Raw genomic sequence first — 24,094 nt, 5'->3', positions numbered from 1 at the left:
TAAACTAACCCCTTCCTGCCAGGAAGGAGGTCCTTGGAGGCATTTCCCAGCCCTCAGGAAGAGTGACCTTGTACACCATGGCAGATTTTCTGAGCTGAGGTGCCATCCAAGCCCAGGGACGTACCTTGTAGGAGAGGTAGAACCCATCATAGGTTCCTGTCAGTTTGAGCGACTTCTCATAGGCTTCCTCCCACTTTAAGCCTCTGTCAACGCTGATCTGAACAGGGACACACAGAGGGATTTGTGACTCCAGGGGCAGGACAAGTGCCTCGGTGTCTGCCTCACAAATCTCCCCTCAGCACAGCCTAGATCCAGGCATAGACAGGTGCCCACCTTGTAGAACACAACCTGCCCGTCCTGCGGGTGCCCTGGGGTCAGGAAAACCTCCTTGCTCTCCTCGTAGATCTCATCCACTCCTGGGGCTAAATCTGTGCAAGGAGAAAAGGCTGTTGTAAAGAACATCCTCCCAAAAGCACCTCCTTGGGTCTCAGGATCTGTGCTGGCTGGGGACACTGCACAGGGAGGAACTGGAACCCCAGAGCTGTGACCACCCCTCCTTCTCCATACCAAGGATGCCCATGTCATATTTGCCCTCCTTCTTGTCCTTCTCAATCAGGTAGTCAAAGGTGTCAGAAAAATACTGGAAGAGCATGTTCTGCTTGTCCACCTCCAGGCCCAGGATGCGGTTCAGGAATTTGGTGATGGAGCAGTCTGCAAGAGCACAGTGAGTCAGGTGAGATGTGGTGCAGCTGGACATGGAGCCCACCAGCCCCCTCCCAAAGAGCCCCCCCAGCAGCCCCACCATATTCCTTCTGACAGCCAAGGGCTGTTCCTGTGAGGAAGCTGGGGGGCCATGGGATCTGCAGGGCCATGGGATCTGCAGCACAGGACCTTCCTCACAAGGCAAGCATCTTGCCCAGGTGCCCAGCACACCCCACGAGGTCAGGCAGGCCATGACACTCCCATTCTCTTCCATCTGCCCCCTGCCTTGGGCAGGAGCAGCTCCACACCTACCCTTCTCCACGGAGACAGTGCCATACTTCATCTGGCTGCAGCAGATGCCCACGGAGATGAGCCCTTGCTTCATTTCTGCAATGCCAGAAGACATCTTTTGTATTTTGGGGTTAAGCCTCCCACCAGCATTCCTGCAGGACTGTTTACTCTTCAGGAACTCAGCCACTCCCCATGCCTGGCAGGTGACATAAGCCAGCAGCACTTTCCCCTCTGTTTTCTCCCTCTGACCTCCTGCTCGGTTCTTCCAGCATCCCAAACCTGAGACCAACCCATCCAGCAGAAACCCTGGAGCTGGAAATGTTCTTACCACGGAAAAAGTTGTCTTCCCCTCTCTCGTAGCTCCTGGGCACAGGAACCCTGCTCTCTGAGTGGTTGAGGATCGTGGACAGGACCTTGTCCAGGGCTTTGGCCCCGTACTGTGGGAGGAGACCAGAGTCACACACGGGAGGAACAGACACGGCAGCTGAGCTGGGGCTGAGGGGACACTGCTGAGGGGACACACATTGCTGAGGGGACACTGCTGAGGGTGACACACACTGCTGAGGGTGACACTGCTGAAAGGACACACAATGCTGAGGGTGACACACACTGCTGAGGGTGACATTGCTTAGAGTGTCACACGCTGCTGAAGGTGTCACTGATGAGGGCACACACACTGCTCAGGGTGTCACACACTACAGAGAACACTGTCACCCCAGGAAGGCCACAGACAAGGCAAGGGGGAAGCTGTGTGAGTGCCTCCCATGTCCCCAGGCCCTTCCCTGGGGGCAGAGGGCTGGGTGCCCTTCCCAGCTCCTGGTGAGAAGAGTCCTCAGTGTGACCATGACTCTGAGCTCGCAGGAGCTGGGTGCTAGACTGGGCCCTGCCTGCAGCCATTAGCAATGATCCTCCTGCCTCTGGCTCCCTCTCCCAGCTCTTCCAACATCCTGTCAGCCACGCTGCCCCAGCCCAGCCCTGTCACCTTGTTCTCGAAGTTGTACTTGCTGAGGTCTCGGGACTCGGTGGCCCTTCGGTCCCCGTGAGTTAAGGCACCCTGGGAAGGCAGATGGAGCAAGAGGTTCTTATTCTGAGCTCTTGCAAAACACCAGAGAAGGATGGCCAAAGGCATGTCTGCAAATGTGCCATTGGGAGGCAGTGTTCCTCCAGAATACTGAGACTTTACCAAAGGATTTGGGGATTTAGAAGTGAAGAAAATGAAACAGAGGCAAATTAATTATTCCATTAATTATTTCGTAAGCTTTTTGGGAATAACATAGGTGTATACTCCAGTAATAGTGGGGAAATTGCAGCATCTGGAAGCAGGTGCTTGCTCCCCTGAAATTCCTCCCAAAGCCTCAGTTACATATTCTCCTCACTTCCTTTCCCAAATCCCAGGATGCTAAAAGCCATTCCATGACTGCAATGCCTCAGCCAGGGGTGACACAATCCCCCCTTGGCCATGTTGGTGGGAGCTCTGACCCAGAATCTCCTCAGAGGGAATCAAGAGCCGTGTTGGGATCACAGCTGTGGGCACTCACCAGGCTCTCCAGGCGTTTTGCCACGATGGATGCAAACCTCCTCTCCCCTGCCAGCTCTGAGATGAGGAACACGTACTCGGGAGCAGAGACCTGGTTGGATCGATGTGTTCGGCCTGCATGGGAATAGGGGTGGAACAGGAGCTTGGGATGGCCTGTCTGGAATGGGAATGTAACCAGAAAAGCCACATAATGCCCATCCTTCTCACCCTGGGGAGTCCCTCCTCTGCCCCAGAGCTCAGGGATATAATCCCAGCAGCACCAGTGACTGTGCCTCTGTTCTCCTCCCACACAGACATCCCTTAAATCCACCTTGGGCTCCCACCACACCTGACCCTCCCAGGGCCCATCCCACAGCCTAGCCCATACCCAGGGGAGGTGACAGTGCCCAGGGACACCCAGCCCTCACCAAACTGCTGGATGGCCCGGTCTGCACTCCAGGGCAGCTCCAGGGTCATGTGCACCCGGCGCTTCTGGTTCTTCACCCGTCTGTCTGCTTGGAGGGAGATCCCTGAGCTGGAGGCCTCTGAGATTATCGCCACGAGCTACAGAGAGATGAGTGAGAACAGAGTCAGGCTCCTGAAAACACGTTAAACAGCTTCAAGAAACAGCCCCGGGTACTACAGCAGCCCCAGCCCTTGAAGGGACCTGGGAAGCTTTGTCTCCTTCCAGCAGGTGAAACCCACAGAGAGCTGCTGGCAGGGCACAGGCACGCACAGACACCCTCCCTGCCCTCCCCTAGCAACACCCTCAGTCCTGTGCAGGTTTTCAGAGCCCAGCTCACCTTTTCCCCCTGCATGAAACGCTCCTTCTCCTTCAGGTTGACGTGGTCTATGGAGAGCCCTTGCTCGGCGCGCGACTCGAACACGACGGAGCCGTCGGGCCTGCGAACCACCCGTCCCTTCCTGCCTGTCATCTGCACACAGGACAGGGGCTGCTGCAGCCTGGGGAGCCACACAGCCCAGCAAGGCCAGCCAGGCAATTCCCAGCAGGGAGAGGAAACACTCTGCCAGCAAGAACTTTCTTTTTTTTTTTTTAATAGAAGAAATTTTTCTCTATGCCCAGAGCAGCTGTGGCTGTCCTATCCCTGGAAGTGCCCAAGGCCAGGCTGGATGGAGTTTGGGGCAACCTGGGATAGTGAAAGGTGTCCCTGCCCAGGGCAGAGGGGTGGAATGAGATGATCTTTAAATTCCCTTCCCACCCAAACCATTCCATCCTTCTCTGATTCTTCACTGTCCTTTCCTTGTCACCCAGTGCCACCAAAACACACTGACAGTGGGACGTACCTCAGCTACGTTCTCTGGGCCCCCAAAATAATCAATCAGTTGATCCAAGGTGTTGAGAGGTAGCTCTTTGCCCAGTGCTTTCACTTTTGCTAGGAGGTCCTGTTTCATCTTTTCAACCTTCAGCTCTCTCAGGCCGTGCAGCTCTTTCTGGGAAGGCAGCATGTGGAAACCACCTACAATGGGAAAAAGGTGGAATTTTAGGGTTCCCTGGTAACTGCACATCAGACAGGGGGGAAAAAGTTGTCCCAGAGGGTTTCTGGGGCCACTGCTGCTGGACAAAGGCACATGACCTACCAGTGAACACACAGCTTAGGGGGACCCTGGGGACCCCCAAACAAACTGCTCCACCCCTCCCCAGCTGTGCCTGTCACTGCCCTGCTCACCCCTGTCCTCGCTGAAGGTGTGATCCACGAAGATGACATCATCTGTCTCCAACAGGGACTCTGGGGACGAGGTGAGGTCGCTGTCCAGCCCCATGTCCGAGTCGGTGCTGCTGTCATCGCTGATCTTGATGACAACCCCTTGGTCACAGGGACCCCGCAGAGCCTTGGGGCAGCGGCCCCTGGGACGCCCTGCAGCAGAGAGGGAGCAGTGTCACAGCCCCAGCACCAGCAGGGCACCAGTGCAGGACACAGGGACAGGGCAGACAGGGACAGTGCAGAGACAGGAGGAGGAGTCCCAAAAGAGCTGAGCCTGCCCCAAATAAGAGTGTGACCTCAGAAAGACACAGCCTCTGGGGTGGGGGTGGCAGTTAGGGAGGGAGGGAGAGCAGGAGAGACAAAGGAAGAGAGAGAAAGGAAGAACAAGGCACTCCTGAGCAGGGCTGAAGTTGGCTGCACACATGGCTGGCTCTAAGCAGTGCCAGCTCGTCAGGGAAGGAATCCCAGGGCATTGCCTCCAGAGGAGTGTGCAGAACACAGGTAGGTACTGGTGTTTTGGGACACGAAGCACAGCACAATGTGCCCCTCTGCCTAAGAAGGGTTCATGGATCAGGCTGCTCCACAACCTGCCAGTGCTGCTGCCCCCTCTTCCCCCTGTTCCACATCCCAAACTCTTCTTACCTGCGGCCACAACAAATAATTCAGCAGGGAAATTATTTTTTTTCCTCAGGACACCTTCTGTGCTCTAAGTAAGGGGTTGTGGAGGACCCCCCTTGCTGCAGGAGGAGTTCAGACACCAGCCAGGCCTTGTGCCATCTGCCCCAGCGTGGGTTGAGGGGAAGGATCAGGGCAAGGGCAGTGAAGCAGAGGGAGGAAAAGGGGGGAAGGCCCAGAGCTGCTGTCCTCTGGATGAGGGAGCACTGGGAGATGTGCAGGAGGGCAAATCAAAACCAGGGAGAGCAGCAAAAAGCATGGCAAAAGGCAGAGAAGCTGAGTGGCTGGGGGGCAGCAGCAGGGCAGGAGGCAGGGGCTGGGCTGGGAGTGAGGGAGATCTTACGTTTTCTTTTAATGCCAGTTCCTTTTTCTCTCTTTCTTTTGTTTGAAGGAAAGTGCTTCTGAATTAGTGATAGAAAGACGCCTCTGAAAGTAAGATGCAAAATTTATTCCAGCTGCCAGCAACACGTGCTGGTCATCACATAGCAATGTTTGTTTGGGATAGCCCCATGTTCCATGGAAGAGAGGTCAATCCACCCCATCCATGGCCACCAGCTTGGCCTCAGCCAGCCCCTGGTACAAGGTGGCTCTTGGACCTGCAGGTCGTTTATATAACAACCAAGAAGGAGTTTTAAATGGGAAACACTACACTGGGAAACTGTTACACCAAAAATACAGCAACTCCAGTGTCCCAGTCCCTCTCCATGCCCTGAGAGCACAGACCACTGTCAGGCCATCCAATAAATATGTTCCACCTAAGTCCTCCAACTCCCTGGCTGTGGGACTGCTTCCCACAAAACCAAGGGACAGAACATGGATCTGTAGTGGTTCCAAGTGAATGGAAGGAAAAAAAAGTCAGAAAAGGTGAAAATCAAAGGTTTCTGTGGGCTGTTCTGCAAATCAAAGACCAAATGTTTAAATGCTGACTGTGTGGATGAACCCCCAGGGCAATGGGGTGGTGCTGATTGAGTTCTGCTTGGAAAATAAAAACAAACCAAAAAACCTCCAAACCAAACATAGCAAGCACCAGGTGAGAGGATGGACATGACAACAACTCCCCTGGGTGAGAAAAGGGAGACTTAGGAACTGGGGAGGGAGCTCCAGGACCCTTGGCATGAGGGGCTGAAGGGGACAGTGACCACAGTGCTCCCCAGAGGGACAGAGCTCTGTGTCTGCAGTTATGTGACACCAGCAATGACCCCTGTCCTGTGTGCTGGGTGACCCAATGACCACTGACTCTGGAGCCTCCCAGCTCTGAAATTCCACTCATTTCCCACACTCCCCTCTCCATCTCTCTGGAAACAGCCCTGGGCTGGAATCCACCCACCACAGGACCATGTTTATTTTTAACCCCATTTCTCAGCATCTTTAAACTGCTCCTTCCCAGCACAGTCCCCTCCAGAAATCCCCTGAAGTGCTGGAACACCAGGACACACATTTGGAGGCTGAGCAGATGCCAGGAGACACTTGGTGATCTGGCCAGGACTGTGGAACACAGAGCTGCTGCCTCTGGGAGTGGGCAGCAATTCACACAGAGTGGGACAGACAGACAGACCCCTGACAGACCCCTCCTCCAGCACCACTCAGCCAGGCACCACGCTGTCCCCTAGACTGGAGTTCTGTGACGTGGAAACCAATCCAAGGGGCCAAATCACCCAAGGAGCTGCCAGACCTGCCCTGTGCACTGTCACCAAAGTGTACTTGGCTCTCAGAAATGGGCTGGAGGCAGAGGAGTGACACAGACCAACCCAAAGCCCCCTCAGCAAGGGAGGAAAGCTCAGCCTAACCCAGCCTCAGGCTGCTCTGGGCATGTCCCACTACTCCCACCTGCAGCAGAAGTCACTTGGAAGAAAACAGCTCTGCTGAACAGCAGAAACCCAACCCAATGCCAGATTTTTGTCCCCTGTCATGCAGGAGCAGCTGCATTCAGGGATGGGTTGGGGTTTTGGAAGCTGCAGGAAGGAGGGGAAGCAGGAGCCTTACTCTCTGCTCAGAGGGCAGCACAAGTTCTGCTGCAGGCTCACTCGGGCACAGGCAGCTCCCGGTTAGCTGGGAACAATGGCCACACAGCCAGGACACTGGTGCTGATTTATACATGAGCTAAAAGCCAACACTGGTGGATTTAAACTCCACTGACACCATCTCACATCATCATCCCAGCCATCACAGTAAATTCTCTTGCTCATTTCTTCTGTGTCAACAGCCTCATTTTTCACAGCCAGATCCACACAAACTACCTCTGAGCTACAATTCTGCCTCTCTTTCTGACAATTATTTTATGTGTGCAGAGAGTAGGATCAGGCTCTTCCTGTAAGTCCATGGGAGACTTCAAAATCCAGGATGCAGCTCACACAGTCCCACTGAGGATCCAGTGCCTCAAGGACCCACCTGAGTGTCCCCTCTGTGGAACAGGGGGAGGTGACACCAAACTGCATTTGAAGACCTGCCAGTGCTCTGTGCCCCAGGGCAGAGCTTTGCCCCCACACACCCCACAGAGGAAAGCAGGGATTTTTAACTCACTCTGCAGCAGAGACAAAGCAGTTGAGGTGCCCATCGTTCTCGTCCAGGACCTCCCTGGTGCGAGCCTCCCCCGTGGACTGCAGGCCGATGACAATGCACTGTGGGGACACGAGGGATGGGGGACATGAGGGGTGGCACAGTCAGGTGCCAGGGCAGCTGCACTGCCACACAGTGGCATTGCCCAGGCCCACCTATCTCCCCTTGGTCCCTGTTCCAGGTAGGTCCATGCTGGGCAGGGCTCCTGAGGAAGAATCATCTCTCAAATCTTCCAGCATCAGCACCCCCCTGTGCTGACCCCACACAGGGGGACTCTGAGCACAGAACCTCACTGACTATGCTAGGAAGTTCCTGCCTAAAATCTCTAAGGTGCAAGCAGACAGGGGAAAGGACAGAGCTGTACTTGAGGCAATATTATATGATGTGATATAATATGATGTGATATAAGGTGATATGATGCGATTATGATATGATATAATATGATATGATGTGATATATGATATGATAGAATATAATGTGATATGATGTGATACATAACGTGATATATAATGTGATATATAACGTGATATATAATGTGATATATGTCATGTCATAAAGAAAATAAAAGAAAATAAAGAAAATAAAGAAGAAAAGAAAAGAAAAGAAAAGAAAAGAAAAGAAAAGAAAAGAAAAGAAAAGAAAAGAAAAGAAAAGAAAAGAAAAGAAAAGAAAAGAAAAGAAAAGAAAAGAAAAGAAAAGAAAAGAAAAGAAAAGAAAAGAAAAGATTAGCCTTCTAAGAACTTGGGTCAGATTCACTCATCTCTCACCTCCTCTTGGGGACCCTCACAAACACAACCCCCAGGTGAGGGGTATATTATATACAATGTGATATACAATGTGATATGTCATGTCATGTCATAAATAGAATAAAATAGAATAGAATAACATAGAATAAAATAAAATAGAATAAAAATAAAATAGAATAAAAATAAAATAGAATAAAATAAAATAAAATAAAATAAAATAAAATAAAATAAAATAAAATAAAATAAAATAAAATAAAATATTAGCCTTCTAAGAACATGGGTCAGATTCACTCATCTCTCACCTCCTTCTGGGGACCCTCACAAACACAACCCCCCGGTGGGGCTCCCGTACCTTGTCCCTGGCCAGCTCCTCCCGGGCCAGCTCCACGAGGCGCCGCACCTTGGCGGCGATGCACAGGTACTTGAAGAAGCGCTGGTGAGCCGACCAGAACTGACCCCACAGGGACTTGCGAGACTCCAGGCCGATGCAGTCAGCTGCCTGCTGGAACACCATCAAGGCCTCTGCCCACTGCGGGTAACACCAAGGAGAATGAGTTAATGTAACTCCCATTGTCGTTCCTGTCGTGCAGAAGGTGATCAGAACAGGTTTGATGATCTGATTGAGAATCAACACTGGGGATCCCCTCAGGAGGTGATGAGAACAGGCTGAAGGTTTGATAATCTGATTGAGAATCAAAACTGGGCATTCTCTCCATCAGCACGATGCAGCTCTGGTTTGCAAATGTGGAACTTCCAAATAGAGGCAAAAAAGTCTAAGTTCTTTCATTATATCAGCTGAGCAATGTGTACCTCTTTTCCTTCCTATGTTTGTGTCACTGACATATTTTAGGAAAATCTTTTTGCTAGGATTTTTCTCCTGAGAGGCTGAGAAGCCTCAGAAAAGAAATGTAAACAATAATTATCTGATGGCTGTAGAGTGTGGTCTAGAGATGGTTTACCAACAGGTGCATCTTTGATTAGTTCCATGTAGATTGTTTTTACTTGATGACCAATCATGGTCCAGCTGTGTCAGACTCTCTGGTCAGTCACAAGATTTTATTATCATTCTTTTCTAGCTTTCTGATGTCTCCTTTCTCTTTCTTTAGTATAGTTTTAGTATAGTGTAGCCATGATATTTTCTGAAAAATCTCTTTGCTAGGATTTTTCTCCTGAGAAGCTCAGAGGCCTCAGAAACAAAATGTAAACAATGGTTATCTGCTGCTGTGGAATGCAACAGGTGGATCTGGGATTGGTCTCATGTGGTTGTTTCTAATTAATGGCCAATCACAGCCCAGCTGTCTCGGACTCTCTGAGAGCCACCAGCTTTTGTTATCATTCCATTCCTTTCCTTTCAAGCCTTCTGATGAAATCCTTTCTTCTATTGTTTTAGTATAGTTTTAATATAGCATTTTCTTTTAATATAATATATATAATAAAATAATAAATCAGCCTTCTGAAACATGGAGTCAAGATTCTCATCTCTTCCCTCATCTTGGGACCCCTGTGAACACCAGCACAATTGGTGACCCCGAGTGAGGAAAAATTCCACAATGCAGCATTTTTAATATAACATAATATCATAAAATAATAAATCAACCTTCTGAAACATAGAGTCAAGATTCTAATCTCTTCCCTCGTCCTGAAGACTCTCAAACACCACCACACCTTTGAGGTCATGGCCACATTTAGGGGCCTCACAGCCTCCCACACACTGGTGGCTGTGCCCAAAGCATGGTCAGACCCCAGCCTCCCACTCCAAGGATCTCAGCTCACCAGCTTGGCTGCTTTGTCGTAGACAGCCTTGTACTTCTCATCCAGAGGGATCTCCTCAATCCTGAAGGTCACCCCAGTGAAGCTGAGCTGCCGAGCAATGTACATCCCACTGACCTTCATGTCCATGGCCACGATCTCCATCGCGCCGACTCCCCTGGCAGAGGACAACAGTTGTGGGACCCACCTCAGAGCCCCAGCTCTGAGCCCCAGCTGTGGGTCCAGCTTTGGAACTCTGTGGATATTCTTAGTTCAGTCAAAGAAAGAACGGAGATAATTTCTCCCAGGCCAAGCCTGGGAAACTGAGAGAAAAGAATTAAAACAATTATTATCTCTCTTTCTGTAACTGCTGTTTATAGATATGGTTCTCCAGAGTGTGCTATTCATAGTTCACCAATAGTGTGAGAGGTTCTTGAGACCAATCAAGCCTCACCTTAATGAGTCACATTATAAAAGACCCCCTACCTTTATTAAATTGCCTTCTGATTCACCTTCTGAAGACTGGAGTCCTTCATTCCATCCCTGACTCAACAGCATCAGAACCCCAGCTGTGGAACCCCAGTTTTGAACCCCAGCTGTGGAACCCCAGTTGTGAACCCCAGCTGTGGAACCCCAGTTGTGATCCTCAGCTCAGAGTCCCAGCTGTGGGACCTTCCCTCTGCTCAGGGGCAGCACAGGGCATGTTCTTCTCCAGAAGCAGCCCCACCCCAGCTCTGTGGGACGCTGCCCACCCCATCCTTGGGCACTGCACCCCGTCCCACACAAGGCACTGGGCAGGACTCACCTCTTCTCAATGGCGTGCAGGAACTCATCGAAGGCTCGGAACGGGGTTCCCTCCCCCCAGATCCCCAGGCGGCTCATGTAAATCATGTTTTTTGGCTCTGAGGCACCTGTTGGGACAGAAATCAATGTCAGCAAACCCACAGCACTTGGGAATAGCTGTGACTCAAGAGACCTCTGAAGAGGTTGTCATTTGCCATTGTGCCTTTGGAGAACTTTCTGAACATTGCCCTCCCTACATTCCGTGGGTAAACATCACAAAGCAGCTGGAACAGCTGGCCAGGAACAAGTTAAACTGGAGAGAAATTAATCTGACCCACCAAAATGTCACAAGTGACATCAGTGATGGGGCTTGGGGCACATCTCAGCATGCTGAGCTCCTCTCTAGCCCCGCAGCACCACTGGCTTCTCCTTACAGGATCTCACACACACTCACACCTCAGGGTGCCCCTTCAGGTCAGAGGGGACCTCTGCCACTCTCACACCCACCCTGTGGGCAGAGCAGCTCACCTGTGGCACTGGCATAGACAACCCTTGCTCGAGGCAGCTTGTTCTGCAGGTCCAGCACTGCTTTGCCCATTTTGGTAGAGCTGGCGTTTTTGGCTTTGTGGCATTCATCAAACACAATCTGGAGGGGAGTGGCAGTTAAGGAGAAAGGATCTATTTTCATCCAGAGGATGGGAGCAGACAGAAAATAGAACCTAGTCTCCTCCAGGCAACTGAACAACCTGTCCCAGTATCAACAGGACTGACTCATGGCCCACACGTGGAATCTGCTGGGTTTGCCCAGCCCTGTGCTCCTCAGATCCAAAGTCATCCACCCCTCCCTCTCCCTTCACCTCCAAGGTGTGTCTTGTAATACTGAGGGAAAGGAATGCTGAAAAGGTTAATCCCAGCTGCTTCTTCCCCTCCTCCTCTTAACTACATCCTGGAGGAGGAGGAGGAGGAGAAGTGAGTGTGGGGGATTCCTGTCTCCTGAAGGCACTGGGCTGCTCCCTGTGATTTCACACAGCCCCGGGCTCTTTGTTCCCTGCTGAAGCACAATTAAAAGCAGCAGTTCCTCTCTCTCACTCTCTCCAGTTTTTGTCTCTTGTTTTTTGGTTGTTTTTTTTTTAAGGATACAACTCCCTCAAAGTTTTCCCTGCACCACTCCAAAATCTGTTTTAAGCGCGTCCTGTGCTGTCCCCCGGCCTGGCTTTCACCGATCAGCGCCGAGTAGGTGGCAAAGAGGACTCCTTCTGAGGTAGCTGTGTCACCATATTTAATCTGCAGGAAGAGGAGCAGGAGCACACACACACACACACTGTGACTGTTGTCCTCAGAATGTCACACCCATCCCTGCCCACATTCCGTGCTGTGCGCATTCCCGCTCTGAGAGCAAATCCCAGCCTAAGCTCAGAACAGGCAAAAAGCTGTTGGTAGCTGATGTCTTCAGCATTTGTGTTTGGCACTGAAATATTGTGATGACAGGGACTGTAAATGCCTGGAGAAGTGCCCCAGCCAATGTGTCAGCACATCTGCAAGCCTGCAGTGAACCATGGGGACCGTGCGAGGACAGAGATTTTCTGGCAAAAAAAAAGTGCTTCCTTTTTTTAAGCAACAGTTTAGTCTTTGACCCTTCCTGTCTGTTTTAATTCCTTCTAGAAAACCATTTTCTCTTTGACCAGGTGAGATTGTTGCCTGTATCACTGCCATGGGTCCCACATGTAATGAAGTACAAGAGGGAAAGGCTTGGTCCCAAGCTGAAGAAAGTTCCATTTGAAGTCTGTTGGGGTTGAACACAAAATCCCTTTCACTCTCTTAGTGGAGCACATTCAGAGGTGTCAAACACCTGTGGTTTCTTTGTAAGAGCTGGTTGTTCAATACCATTAAAACCAGAGGAGAGGATTTAAGTGAACTGGAAGACACTGGACAGAGACTCGACCACAGGCCACAACAGACACCAGTCCAGGCATCTCTGTTCTCCCTACAGCTCTGAGAAGTGATTCCATGGGTCAGCACTGGGAAAGGCTGGCCCAGGAGAGCAGAGCACATCTCACAGAGCTGTTCTCTCCACAGGATTTCTTAGGAATGGTGAAGAAGGTTCCAGTTCTGCTGCTGCACCTGCCTGCAGTCACTTCCCACTCCCTGCAGGGAACAGCTCTGTGCTCCCTGTGCAGCTCCACAATAAAAATAACTGGGAAGAGCTGGCTGGGAGGAGGGAACAGAAGCTCTGCTGCTGCCTGAGCCTCGTCCTGCTCCACGTGCTCAGCCAGAGCCTGCAGCTGCTGCTGATTCCCAGAGCAGCAGTGCAGCTCCTCTCCTACCTTGTTCAGAGCATGCACAGGAATGTGGGAGGCCTCGATGTCCTTCAGGTCTCTCTCAGCATCGTACTTGAGATCATTGGAGACGCTGAACCTGTGAAGGAGATGTGGGGTGGTTATCTCCTCCTGGGGCTGGGGATGTCCCCAGGGAGTCAGGACACAGGGTGATTAATAGCTCTGATTAAAGCACGAGGAGCTGTGCAGAGTTTTCACATCTGCCACTGCCCACAGCCCCCAGAGTGAGATCTGACAGCCCATCTGCCCCTCAGCACAGGCTGTGATCTGCAGCAAAGCCCCTTATTCCTGGCTCTGCACCCAGGAAACCCAGGAACAACCCTCCACAACTGCAGGGAGAGCAGGGCCAGGCTTGACACCTCACCCCAAGGAGCACAAAACCTGTTATTTCACAGTGACTCATTCCCCATCCCTGCTGCAGGGGGAATATTCCCATTTCACAGGCAGCAGTCAGGCACTAAGAGGTGGAAAGGACTTACCCAAGGCCACAGCATGACTCAACTCTAAAGCCAACATCAGCACTAAAGAATTCCTTACTTCCAGATCCAAACTTACTCCAAGGTCTTACGGGAAAAGAGGAAAAAAAAAAAAACCAACAACTTACCACAGAGCTTTTTTCCTCCCTTTAAGATAATTTTCAAAGATGATGCCTGCAACAGTCCTGCCCTTCCCGACTCCAGCACCGTCCCCGATCAGAAACCCAGCTCGCTGCCCGTTGGGCAATAAAACTTCATGTTGCTGCAAAATCAAGAACAGAACTGAAAATTAAACTTAAAATTAAAGATTTGCCTTTGCTGAGAGCTCTGATGTGAGCAGCACTTAACCCTTTCACACATCCCACAGATGCATGTGCACTGCTCAGCCAAACAACAGCAGGAAAGGTCACAAGTGGCAATTCATGGAAAAGGCCCCCCAAATGTAAAACCCTCTGCAAGAAAAGTCCAGGGTTCTTGCCTCTTTGGAAAACAGACCACACAGAAGCCCCCTTTGGAAGGATTCAAATAATCCTTCAAGAGGCATTTAAAATGCCAAAGGAGTTTCATCACCCAAATTACAGTCATTTTAAAACACACGTGAACACCTGGCCCTGCAAGAGGCATTTTCCTTCAGGTGTGAGACAGCTGAGGTGCAGGAGGTACCTGGCAGGCGTAGATGATGGCTTCCAGCTGTAGTGCAGACAGGGAGCCTTTGTCAGCCACGGAGCTGGGCAGGGAAAGGCTGTAGGTAATGTCAGGGGGGGGGACACTGGACAGGGTGCTCGTCTCAACCACCAGGTCAGGATGGTGCTTCCCAATCTTGGCTGAATGACAACAGAACACAGGTCAGCCCAGGTCTTTTCTCCCAGAGCTCATCACCCAGCCAGAGCCCAGGGCACTGTGGAGCTCTCCCTAGAAAACCACAAGCCTGGGAGGTGCCACAGCAAACACACAATTAAATTAGGTTGGTGCACAATGGAGTGAACAGAGCTTCCCAAGGCAACACTCACATTTTGAAGGGATATATTCTGCATACGTCTCCGTCTGCCCCAACTCTTCTGTTTCCTCCTCCTCACCTTCATCTTCCTCCTCTGCAGGAGCCAGAGACTGAAGAAAACAGCATTGACCCAATGTTAATGTTCCTGCTGAGCTACAGAAATGAGTTGTGCTGTGCCCAGCCTCAAACTGCCACTGAAACCATCCCCAAAGCTACAACCCTCCTAAAAATCCCAATCCATCTCATTCCCAGACTAAGGACAGCCTGTGCCCAGCCTCAAACTGCCACTGAAACCATCCCCAAAAAGCTACAACCCTCCTAAAAATCCCAATCCATCTCATTCCCAGACTAAGATCAGTGGGAGCCCACCCCAGGGGCTCTAAAAGCTGCCCCAATGCCTGGTTCTCACCAAACTGGGGAAAGTTGTTGGCACCACTGCTGGCATGGGCTGTGGGGTCATGTGAACCCTGCCCAACCTGCCCTGAGCGGGCACCTGGCCCAGCTTTACACCCAGAGCTGTGCCCACAGCAGAGAGCAAAGTCCTCAGAGCCCAAAGCTCTGAGCAGGCTCCCCTCTGGGAAATGTAACACACTTCTGGGAAGGGCAGGGACTTGTGCCTGTCTGAGCTTCCTGTCTCACTCCCTCTGAAGGGATAAAGGTCAGAAATGCTTCCCCCAGCACTGGGATGTCACCAGGAGCATCCCACTGAGGCTCTCACCTGGTAGCTGATGAGGAGTGGGGTGCTGGGGACAGCAGGAACGTGGTCACTGGAGCTGTTCAGGCCAGGGAATGGTGTGCTGGGTGAGAACAGCTGCAACACAGAGCGTGCAGGTGAGGAAGGGCAAACGTGGACATGCTCCAACAAAGATCCTTGGACACTCTGATCCCTGGACCATGCAGCTTGCCAGGAGAGAACTCCCAAGACACTCCACAAGGAGAGAGAACTCCTAAGAAATTCCAGGCTGAGGAGATCCTTCTCTGCTCCCACACAAACAAATTCACCCTGGAATTTCCCGACAGAGAGCAAGGTCAGGCCAGCAGCTCGTGGCATCCAGGAGCAGCTCTACTCCAAGTTTACAGCCTGTGCAGAGCGCCAGGCTCAATGACAGACCCAGGCTCCACCAGCAGCAGAGAAACATGGGAAGTTCTTAGGCATAAACACTCCTATTTTTAAATAAAATTTAAGAAAAATAAAAAGAAGAAGAAAGAAAAAAACCCACCCTCCATTCCTGGAAGCCTGAGTCAGAATTACCAGAAGGAAGCTGGACAGAACAAGTGTTTTCAGTGCCAGCAAATCTGGAGAGCAGGTGAAACATCCCCACCTACAAATCCAAGCTCAGTTTGGTCTCAGACAGGAGAAAGGCCAGGAGCTGCTGGAAGGGCAGGATGTGTTCTTGAAGCTCCAGCAGCAGGAAGCAAATGCAAGGCTGAGTTTGCATCCCAAAAATCCCCAAAGAACAAACCTTTGCTATCCTGACCCAGCTTTGGCACTCAGCATTCCACCTCAGGAATTGCAGAGGAAGCAACAGGAACCTTGGCTGTTGGGGGCATTTGAAAACCACCCACACAGGTGAGAATGTGCTGTGAGGGTCAGAGCAGGTGGGAGCAGGAGCTGCAGTGGGAGATGGATCATCCACCTGTACAATTCCTGCCTTTCCCTACCCTCCCTCACCTCCTGGTTTGATTTTCTCCTCCCTCGGTGCTAAGAACATCCAGAGAAGAGAAACACAGATCCATGAGAGCACAGGGCTGGAAGTAGGAGAGAGACCAACAATTGCACAATCACAGCCTTGCTCTTACTCTGCTTTTTTCTCCTCTGCATTTTTCTCCATTTTGTCCCACCTTGCAGTGACTCCCCTGGACTGGAATCAGTCCCACATGGCTGCCAAGCCAACCTCTCTCTGTGTAAATCCCTTCCCTGGGCTCTGAGCTGGGAGAAAGCTGCTCACATCTTGAACATAACTGTGAATGAGCAACAAAAAACTGCATCAGCAGCTCTCAAATTCCAGTCACAGGCTTCCAAGGCTGGGCTGTGCCTCCCAGCCTTAAAAACACTGGGAATGTGTGAGATGGATGACAGAAAACACAATGTATGACAGGGACTATTTTTAAAAGGTTATTTCACAACTCCATTACAATCAAAGCTGTTTTGTCTGCTGCTCCTGCAAATATTTCACAGGGTAGCAGCTCTTCCCTCTCTGCCCATTCCTGAGTGATAAACAGAGCCAACACATTGGATACAGCTCCTTTCCTTGGGATAACAGCTCTCCCCACTGGCACACAGAGGCACTTCTGTGTGCAGCCCTTTCCACTTTGATCCCAAAGCACCTCAATCCAGGGATTCTCAGCAAGCTAGGAATGTTTATTTTTAAAGAGGACAAAGCACAAGGCTGTTCCTGTACCTGGGATCCACAGATGGGTCTCCCCCCAGGATTTATCCAGCTTGGCTCCTGGGATGTCCCATCTATCAGAACTTTGAGAGATTGATGTTCCTGCTCTGTCTGGGTCTCTGAGACAAAAGTTCTAGAAAAACTACACTCCTGATGACCCAGCAGTGGACTGTGGGTCAGAACTGGCTGCACAGCCACAGATGAGGGATGGATCAAAGGAATCAGGATGCAACGTGATGGATTTTCCATCACTGCAGCTTAGTGACTGCTCTGGCTGCTCAAAAGCCAAAGTTCCTGCAATTCCAGGGAAAACTAGGATGGTGTGGTGATGTGGGGAGGCACAAGATGCTGATATCCCACACCAATATGCAGAGGCCAGTGGTGAATCAAACAGGCAGTACTTTTACCCAGTGCCCCAGTACATGGTGCCACTTGCACACAATAATGAAACTAAAATCTCCTGTCCATGAGGCACCTCACTGACACCACCTCAGGAAATGTTACTCAGATGAAAAACAGCCCAAAAAAGCAGCAACCCTGCCCCAACTGCCTCAGCAAACACAGATAAGACAACGGTTCAAAATTAGCTGGAGATTCCTTTCCAAAGGAAGTCGTTTATAAATGGAATTCCAAGGAGTTAATTGGCCTTATCTGAGCCCAAGAGCTCAGCAGGACACAAGGGTAGAGGGCAGGGCATGAGGAACAGCATGGGACAGGGACAAGGAACAGCACAGGGACAAGGACTCTGCTGGAGATCCTGCTGTGGTCACACAAGTCAGTCTCACACTTACACAACGATTATTTCTCCTTTGTTTTCTTCATGCTGCATTTAGAACAGCATTTCCCAGTAAGTTTTTGTTGTCCACTCCACAGACACAGAACTCCAGGATTTTCTAGGCATTCAATGTCTCACCCAGAGTTCACATGATTGGAAAGAGCCCACCACAGAACCATTTCTGAGGAGATTTAGGCTTTTACATAAAAACCCAGCAATAATATGAAAACAGGAGCAATGTGGCACATGGCTCCTCTGTCCTGGGGGATGCATCTGCTCTCCAGCATTTTTAACCATCCAGTTTGCAAGCCTGGGATGTCTGCAGCCACTTCTTGCATTCCAATAGCTCAGCTCTCTTCCTGCTGCCTCAAACTGCAAGTTCCAACTGGTCCGAGGCTTGCAGAAGGAACAGCTCAGGGAAGCACAGTCAGAGAAACTGAGCACAGCAGAGCCTCAAAATGTAGCAGTGATTACCCCAGCTCCCTCCTGGGGTAGCCACTTTGGGTGTTTTTCCCTCATTCTTCCTAGGAGAGTGACCTGCAGTGGAAATGTGAGGCACAGATGGACAAGAACTGCAAGAGCTGAGACCCAGATCCAGTGGATGTGGATGATGTGGTTCCAACAACCACTCTCTGCAGAGCAGAGAGCAGAAGGCTGGTGAAAATGCCCAAAAAATGCCCACAATCAGGTGATGCTGAAGGACTGCAAGGAGCTCCTGAACCCCAGAAAACTCTGGGATGTAAAAGCTTGCAGGGACTTGCACTCACAAAGGAAACACAAATGGTGAGTCTGAAGTTGAGACAGTTATTCAGTCATTGTTGCTGAACTGTTTGCCCTGGTGAACAAACAAAAGGTGCTGCTGTAGGGGGAAGTTAATGATGCATGTCAGGGTGGTTTTCCTGGAGTCCATCCCTTCAGCACTCCCAAGAACCCTGGACCTGCTGGATTTAACCCCACTTCACCCCTTCCCTGCACCAGTGAAATAACATCACCACACCTCAAACTTCACCCAAAAGAACTGGGTCGGTTTCTTAATTCCTTGGTAAAACCCCCAAGGGATGAAGGCTCAGGCACCTCCTGTCTGTTGGGAGGATGGGAAAGGAGCAGCCCTGTCCTGGACTGCCAAGCAAATTGTATTCTATTTGCCATCTGCATGGCAGTTTCTTCTGTTCAGTGGGCAGTTTTCCTTATTTCTTCCACAACCACTCCTCCCTCCAAAAACATCTGCTGATAACAGCTATGGAATGTCCCTGCATGGCTGATAAGAACTACAGCATCCCATTGGGAGATGTGAGCCCAGAGGGAGGAGCCAAGCATTCCTGCCTGGATATAATCTGGAGATTCTGGAACACCAGCCAAGCATTCCTGCCTGGATATAATCTGGAGATTCTGGAACACCAGCACAGCTTCTGCACTGGATTTCCCAGAGGAACAGCAGCTGCCTCTTCTCCCACTGGATCTCCAGAGGCAGAGACTGCACCTTTCTCCAGGATCCCTGCTCCAGCAGAACCAGCCCTGACACTGCAGGAGGGCTGAGCCACAATTCCAATGGCACTGCTGCCAACACCCTGACCCACAGGGTGTCAGGTTGGGGTCTGACTCTGGCAGTGTTGTTTCAGTTCACTGCATTGTTTATTTTATCCTTTTATTTTCTTCCCTATTAAAGAACTGTTATTTCCTGCTCCCAGAGAGCCCCTTAATTTAAAATTTATAGCATTTCGGAGGGAGGGGGTTTACATTTTCCATTTCAGAGGAGGCTCCTGCCTTCCTTAGCAGACAGCTGTCTTTTCAAACTGTGAAAAATGCGTATTTTATGATTGGCTTTTCGCAAATATTAAAATGAATATTATATGTGTTATGTTGGAAATTGATGCTGTATTAATTTTCTTAAGCAGTGTGTTAAATATAGTTTTAGTTCATAACATAAGGTTAGAATAGAAACTATGCTATGTAGATACTTTTTTCCTAAAGAAAGGACTCTCACTGAGATAGCAGTCACAGGACACCTGAATCTTTCAGAGAAAGAGAATTTATTGCTCCATTATCAGAAGAAACAAACTTCTTCCTGCCTCACTCAGCCATGACAACCCCGTTAGGATTCAGAGGAAGGAGCTGACACTGACCAGACAGAATCCTGTGTTTGAATGGAATTTATGCATCATGTATGAGATGTATGAATATGCAACAGGCTGTTGCTTTTAAGGGTTAATCCTCTGTAATGTGTGTCCTTTCTCGGGCTTATTTTGCCCAGAAAGAGGTACCTGGATGTCCGTAACTCTTTGTTTCTATTGTCTCATATTGCCCTAATCCAAATTGTCCAAATTATTATTACTCTAATTATATTACTACTTTTATAACCATTTCATTACTATTAAACTTTTAAAATTTTAAAACCAAGTGATTGGGCGTTTTTCACCAAACCAAGACAAGCCCCTACCTCGATCTGGTTCTGCTGAGGTGTGTTCACATCCCACAGCGTTGGTGTTTTTCACCAAACCAAGACAAGCCCCTACCTCGATCTGGTTCTGCTGAGGTGTGTTCACATCCCACAGCGTTGGTGTTTTTCACCAAGACAAGCCCCTACCTCGATCTGGTTCTGCTGAGGTGTGTTCACATCCCACAGCGTTGGCACGTGGCTCAGGCTGTCGGCGGGCAGGAAGTCCTTGGCATCCACGATGTCCGAGAGGGAATCCGCGGGGGATGAGAACAGGGAGTTGTTGTTGGAGAGCTCATTGAGGTATGAAGAATCCTGGAACACAAAGCATGGCCGTGGTTGGAGGAGGAAGGATGAGAGCAAAGATCCCTCCTTACTCAGCCAGCAAGTTGTAATTTCTTTCTGCTCAATGAGCGTCTCCGTTGCTTTGTGCTCTACAGATCGCAGGAATTAACCTGGAACTGAGGACATGCTCTGTGGTGCTGTTTGAAAATCTGTTTCTTGAAAAAGCAGGAAAAGCCCTGGCCTGGAGTGTGGGTACACAGTCAAGGCTGACTTAGGCTGTGCACATCCCTGCACCATGGACTGGGACAGAGAGGAGAATCCAACGTGGCATCGCTCAACTCCACTTTGTGCCTGATTAAAAAAGGCTGCTGAGGGCTGCAAAGGCTTCACCTTGGCCCCAAAGGAGTCGAGGATTTCATTCATGTGCAGGGGCCCCCAGAGACCCAGCTACACTCAACCATAGTGTGGCTGTTTCACTGTAATTTCCCATGCAGCACTACCTGTAGGAAACATCCCTCTCCTCCTGGCAGTTTCTACACACACGAGGCTGCCAGGAGCAGGGGAAGCAGTGCTGGTGTCACCTGGATTTGAATCGAGGTAAATGCAGGCAGATCTACCAATCCTCCTCCCAAGGGCCAGCCCCAGCCTGGACAAGGAACATCCTTCAGCAACAGGGACCACGCTCTGCCCTGCCCTTGCTCCTTTTCTGGTGACTGGGTTGGATGGTTTGCAACTGTTTTATTTGGTGGCAGCCCAGAGATGCTGTTGGTTTGAGTCACACAGACTTTGGCTCAGAAAGAGCCATCAATCCCCTCCCTAACATGAAGCCCATGTCTGATTTCCCTATTTCAGGTGGCAAGAACCAAGAGCCAATAAGCACTTCTTGCTCTGCATTCTTCACTGTGGCACAGACCCTGCCCCTTCCCCAGCTCCATCCCATCACCTCAGCCCTCCTCCCACACCAAGCAGCACCTTCAAATTTCGTCAAAGCAGAAAAACTTTGCTGTTAATTAAGAGCCATGTACTTCCAGCAGCAAACTCCAGCACTCAGGTCTGGCAGGAGAGGAGCCTGTGTCTGTGAGGGAAGGGCAAAGGGACCAACAGGTCTGTCCTGGTGGCCCTAGAGAGCCCTAGAGATGCTGCACAGCCCAGCCAGAGCACCAGGGTAACCCAACAGGCTGCTGCCAGCAGAGCCAGGGGCTGGTACAGGAGGAATCACTGCTCACTTCCAGTAAAGGGCCAATTTCCCACTACAGGCAGAAAGGCAGCCAAAGACTCTTAAAAGTCACTTAGCCCTGCCTGACAAACCCACGAGGATCTGAGCCTGGCTGTGCTGTTCCCAAGGGCTTCAGGCCAAGAGCTGGGTCAGAATCCCCCCGATTGCTATCAAAAGTTATGGGCTTGTAGGGTTTAAACCACTGGGACATGTTCCTTTACCCTTCTTCCCAGGGATGTCTCATTTGCCAATGTGTGCCCTGAAGCCATCAGTGCAGGTGCTGGAAGCACTCCAGCAATGGCAGGTGTGATGTGGGGAGTTTGAATTCCTCAATTACCAACTGGTGGACCTAAAGACTCAGGGAGTGAGGGCAGCAGCTCCTGCTCCTGCTATTTCTGTGGCTATTTTAGGATTACCCAGAAATCAAGGCATCCAGAGACTGAACAGGCACCCAGATTTATCACCTTGGAATTAAGGGACTCCCTTCAACACTCCAGAAAGCAGAAGAACACTTGGGTGGATCTGGCCATGGCCAGAGTGAGTGGCCTGTGCAGGATCCAGATGGTCCCAGATCCCCCCCAGCCCCACTGCTGAGATGCCTCCAAGCAGGGTTTGTTCACCTGCAAAGGGCACTGACAGAGGCTGGGGAAGGAGGAAACATCTGCACACCCAGGTCATGGCAGGGGAGGCTGTGGGGCAGCACAGAGTGGCCATCAGCTCCCAACAATAGGCAAGGGCTGGGCTGGAAGAGCAACAGGATATGGGAAAGCCTCATGACCCAAGCCAAGACATTGCAGCAAACGTCACCCAGACCTTTCCATCCCCAGGGAAGACTCCAGCCCCACCACTGGGCTGAACTGGGGAGAGGAAAGCAGCCTCCAAGGCAGAGGGAGGACAATACTCCTCCTGGAAGTGATGCAGTGATCCCATCCTCTGCCAGCATTACCAGGCATTAGTCACAAACTTCCAGAATCTCTCATTTGTCTTAACTAATTGCGTTATCTAAAGAGCACTAAAATTAATCACCTGACAGCTTCCCCACCCCAAGAACTTCCACCACTACCACTACCTCTGCAAATTCACCAAACCCAGGGTAATTGTTTCACACAAGGCCATGGATAACCACAACCAGTGCAAACCATGCCTGGTTTATCTGCTGCAAATGGAAGCAGCTGCCTTGGTGACCTCAGGGAAAAAGAAGGATCATCACCTCAACCAAAAGGCCATGGTCAGGGTCAGTTCAGGCACTGGGGTTTGAAACATGTAATTTTGTCCCTGTTTCAGATGGATTAATCAGAATTTTAAGTTCTTCTCATTAGAAAAATGAGGTTCTACAGTAACAGCACTTCTGTTTCAGCAGAAGTCAAATTTCTGCACCAGATGGAAGTTGTTCTGACAGGCAGGATCTTTATTTCAGATACTTTTTTGCAACTGGTTTTTTACATAAATCTTATTCCTGGAATTCAGCATCTCTGTGGCATCCCCCGGACTGGCCCCAGCAGGTCCAGGCCTCTCCTGGGCCAAAGACCCAGAGCTGGAGGCAGAGCTGCAGGTGGGTCTCAGAGCAGAGGACAACCTGATGCTACTGTGGCACACAGTACTCCTGTCATTATCCCAAAACTGAGATTATGACACATTATCTCCCTAGAAAAGATCAGGAAAAAATCAAGGTACCCCAGCCCAGACATTTGATCTTTCTCCAAGCCCCTGGGAACAGCTCAGCTCCCTCAGTCAAAACAAAGTGTTAAAAATAATGAAAGAACAGGTGAAGTCTAAATACAGACAGAACAAGCATCCTAAAAATATTTTTTTTTTCCATCAAGCCATCAATAGAAATGGTTTATTTTCTCACAATCCAGACACTGAGGGAGCAGTGTCTGCAGAGCAGCTCTGGATGACTGCACTGCACAGCACACATGTGAAGAGGAGGTTTTATTAAAAACCCAAAACCCTATCTAAACACCCAAATACACACCCACAATTACAGCCACACTGTCACCCAAGAGACATTTGGCACCTCAAAAGTCACAGATTAAGCAAATTATTATTTAGGAGTGACCGAATCAGCAGCTGCAGATGATCACTATAAAATCTTTCAGCTGCCAAACCCCAAAGTCTGTCTAAATTTGGGACAATAAACTGACAGTGTGGAGGGTTTAGCTCCCCTTCCTTCCTGCACCCCACATTAACTTTGGAAATAAAAGCCCTTAAAGCCATCACACCTACACAAACACACAGATCAATCCTCAGAGAGCTCCTTCCCTCCAAATTCTACACTGAATAGCACCCAGGAATGCAGGTTCCAGCAAAACAGAAATCACATCTTTGAGACAAAAAAAAAATTTAAAAAAAAATTTAAAAAAAATTTTAAAAAATTTTTTAAAAAATCTATTCCCAGTGCCCAACATGGAGAGGTGTCACTCCCAAAACTCTGCAGCCACTG

The 24,094-nt window shown here is 50.2% G+C and overlaps 1 protein-coding gene across 2 annotated transcripts in view; it reads right to left on the bottom strand.

Moving 5' to 3' along the window:
- SBNO2 (strawberry notch homolog 2) overlaps positions 1 to 24,094 on the bottom strand; it is a 49,630-nt gene that overhangs the window by 4,779 nt on the left and 20,757 nt on the right. For both annotated transcript variants that reach the window (XM_054649977.2, XM_054649978.2), the window contains 24 exons: positions 20,301 to 20,465; positions 15,270 to 15,362; positions 14,565 to 14,661; positions 14,218 to 14,378; positions 13,683 to 13,816; positions 13,067 to 13,157; positions 11,883 to 12,026; positions 11,271 to 11,388; positions 10,765 to 10,870; positions 9,984 to 10,137; positions 8,563 to 8,739; positions 7,429 to 7,526; positions 5,252 to 5,334; positions 4,198 to 4,386; positions 3,815 to 3,987; positions 3,313 to 3,444; positions 2,938 to 3,073; positions 2,532 to 2,644; positions 1,976 to 2,047; positions 1,322 to 1,430; positions 1,015 to 1,089; positions 568 to 711; positions 334 to 428; positions 125 to 217 (listed from right to left, as the gene is read on the bottom strand). In XM_054649977.2, the coding sequence (XP_054505952.2) occupies positions 125 to 217; positions 334 to 428; positions 568 to 711; positions 1,015 to 1,089; positions 1,322 to 1,430; positions 1,976 to 2,047; positions 2,532 to 2,644; positions 2,938 to 3,073; positions 3,313 to 3,444; positions 3,815 to 3,987; positions 4,198 to 4,386; positions 5,252 to 5,334; positions 7,429 to 7,526; positions 8,563 to 8,739; positions 9,984 to 10,137; positions 10,765 to 10,870; positions 11,271 to 11,388; positions 11,883 to 12,026; positions 13,067 to 13,157; positions 13,683 to 13,816; positions 14,218 to 14,378; positions 14,565 to 14,661; positions 15,270 to 15,362; positions 20,301 to 20,465 (2,952 nt within the window). The remainder of the gene's footprint in view (positions 1 to 124; positions 218 to 333; positions 429 to 567; positions 712 to 1,014; positions 1,090 to 1,321; positions 1,431 to 1,975; positions 2,048 to 2,531; positions 2,645 to 2,937; positions 3,074 to 3,312; positions 3,445 to 3,814; positions 3,988 to 4,197; positions 4,387 to 5,251; positions 5,335 to 7,428; positions 7,527 to 8,562; positions 8,740 to 9,983; positions 10,138 to 10,764; positions 10,871 to 11,270; positions 11,389 to 11,882; positions 12,027 to 13,066; positions 13,158 to 13,682; positions 13,817 to 14,217; positions 14,379 to 14,564; positions 14,662 to 15,269; positions 15,363 to 20,300; positions 20,466 to 24,094) is intronic.

This window comes from Agelaius phoeniceus, chromosome 29 (assembly GCF_051311805.1).
Source record: "Agelaius phoeniceus isolate bAgePho1 chromosome 29, bAgePho1.hap1, whole genome shotgun sequence".
NCBI classification, from domain to species: Eukaryota; Metazoa; Chordata; class Aves; order Passeriformes; family Icteridae; genus Agelaius; species Agelaius phoeniceus.
This window is presented reverse-complemented; position numbering and strand designations above follow the sequence as displayed.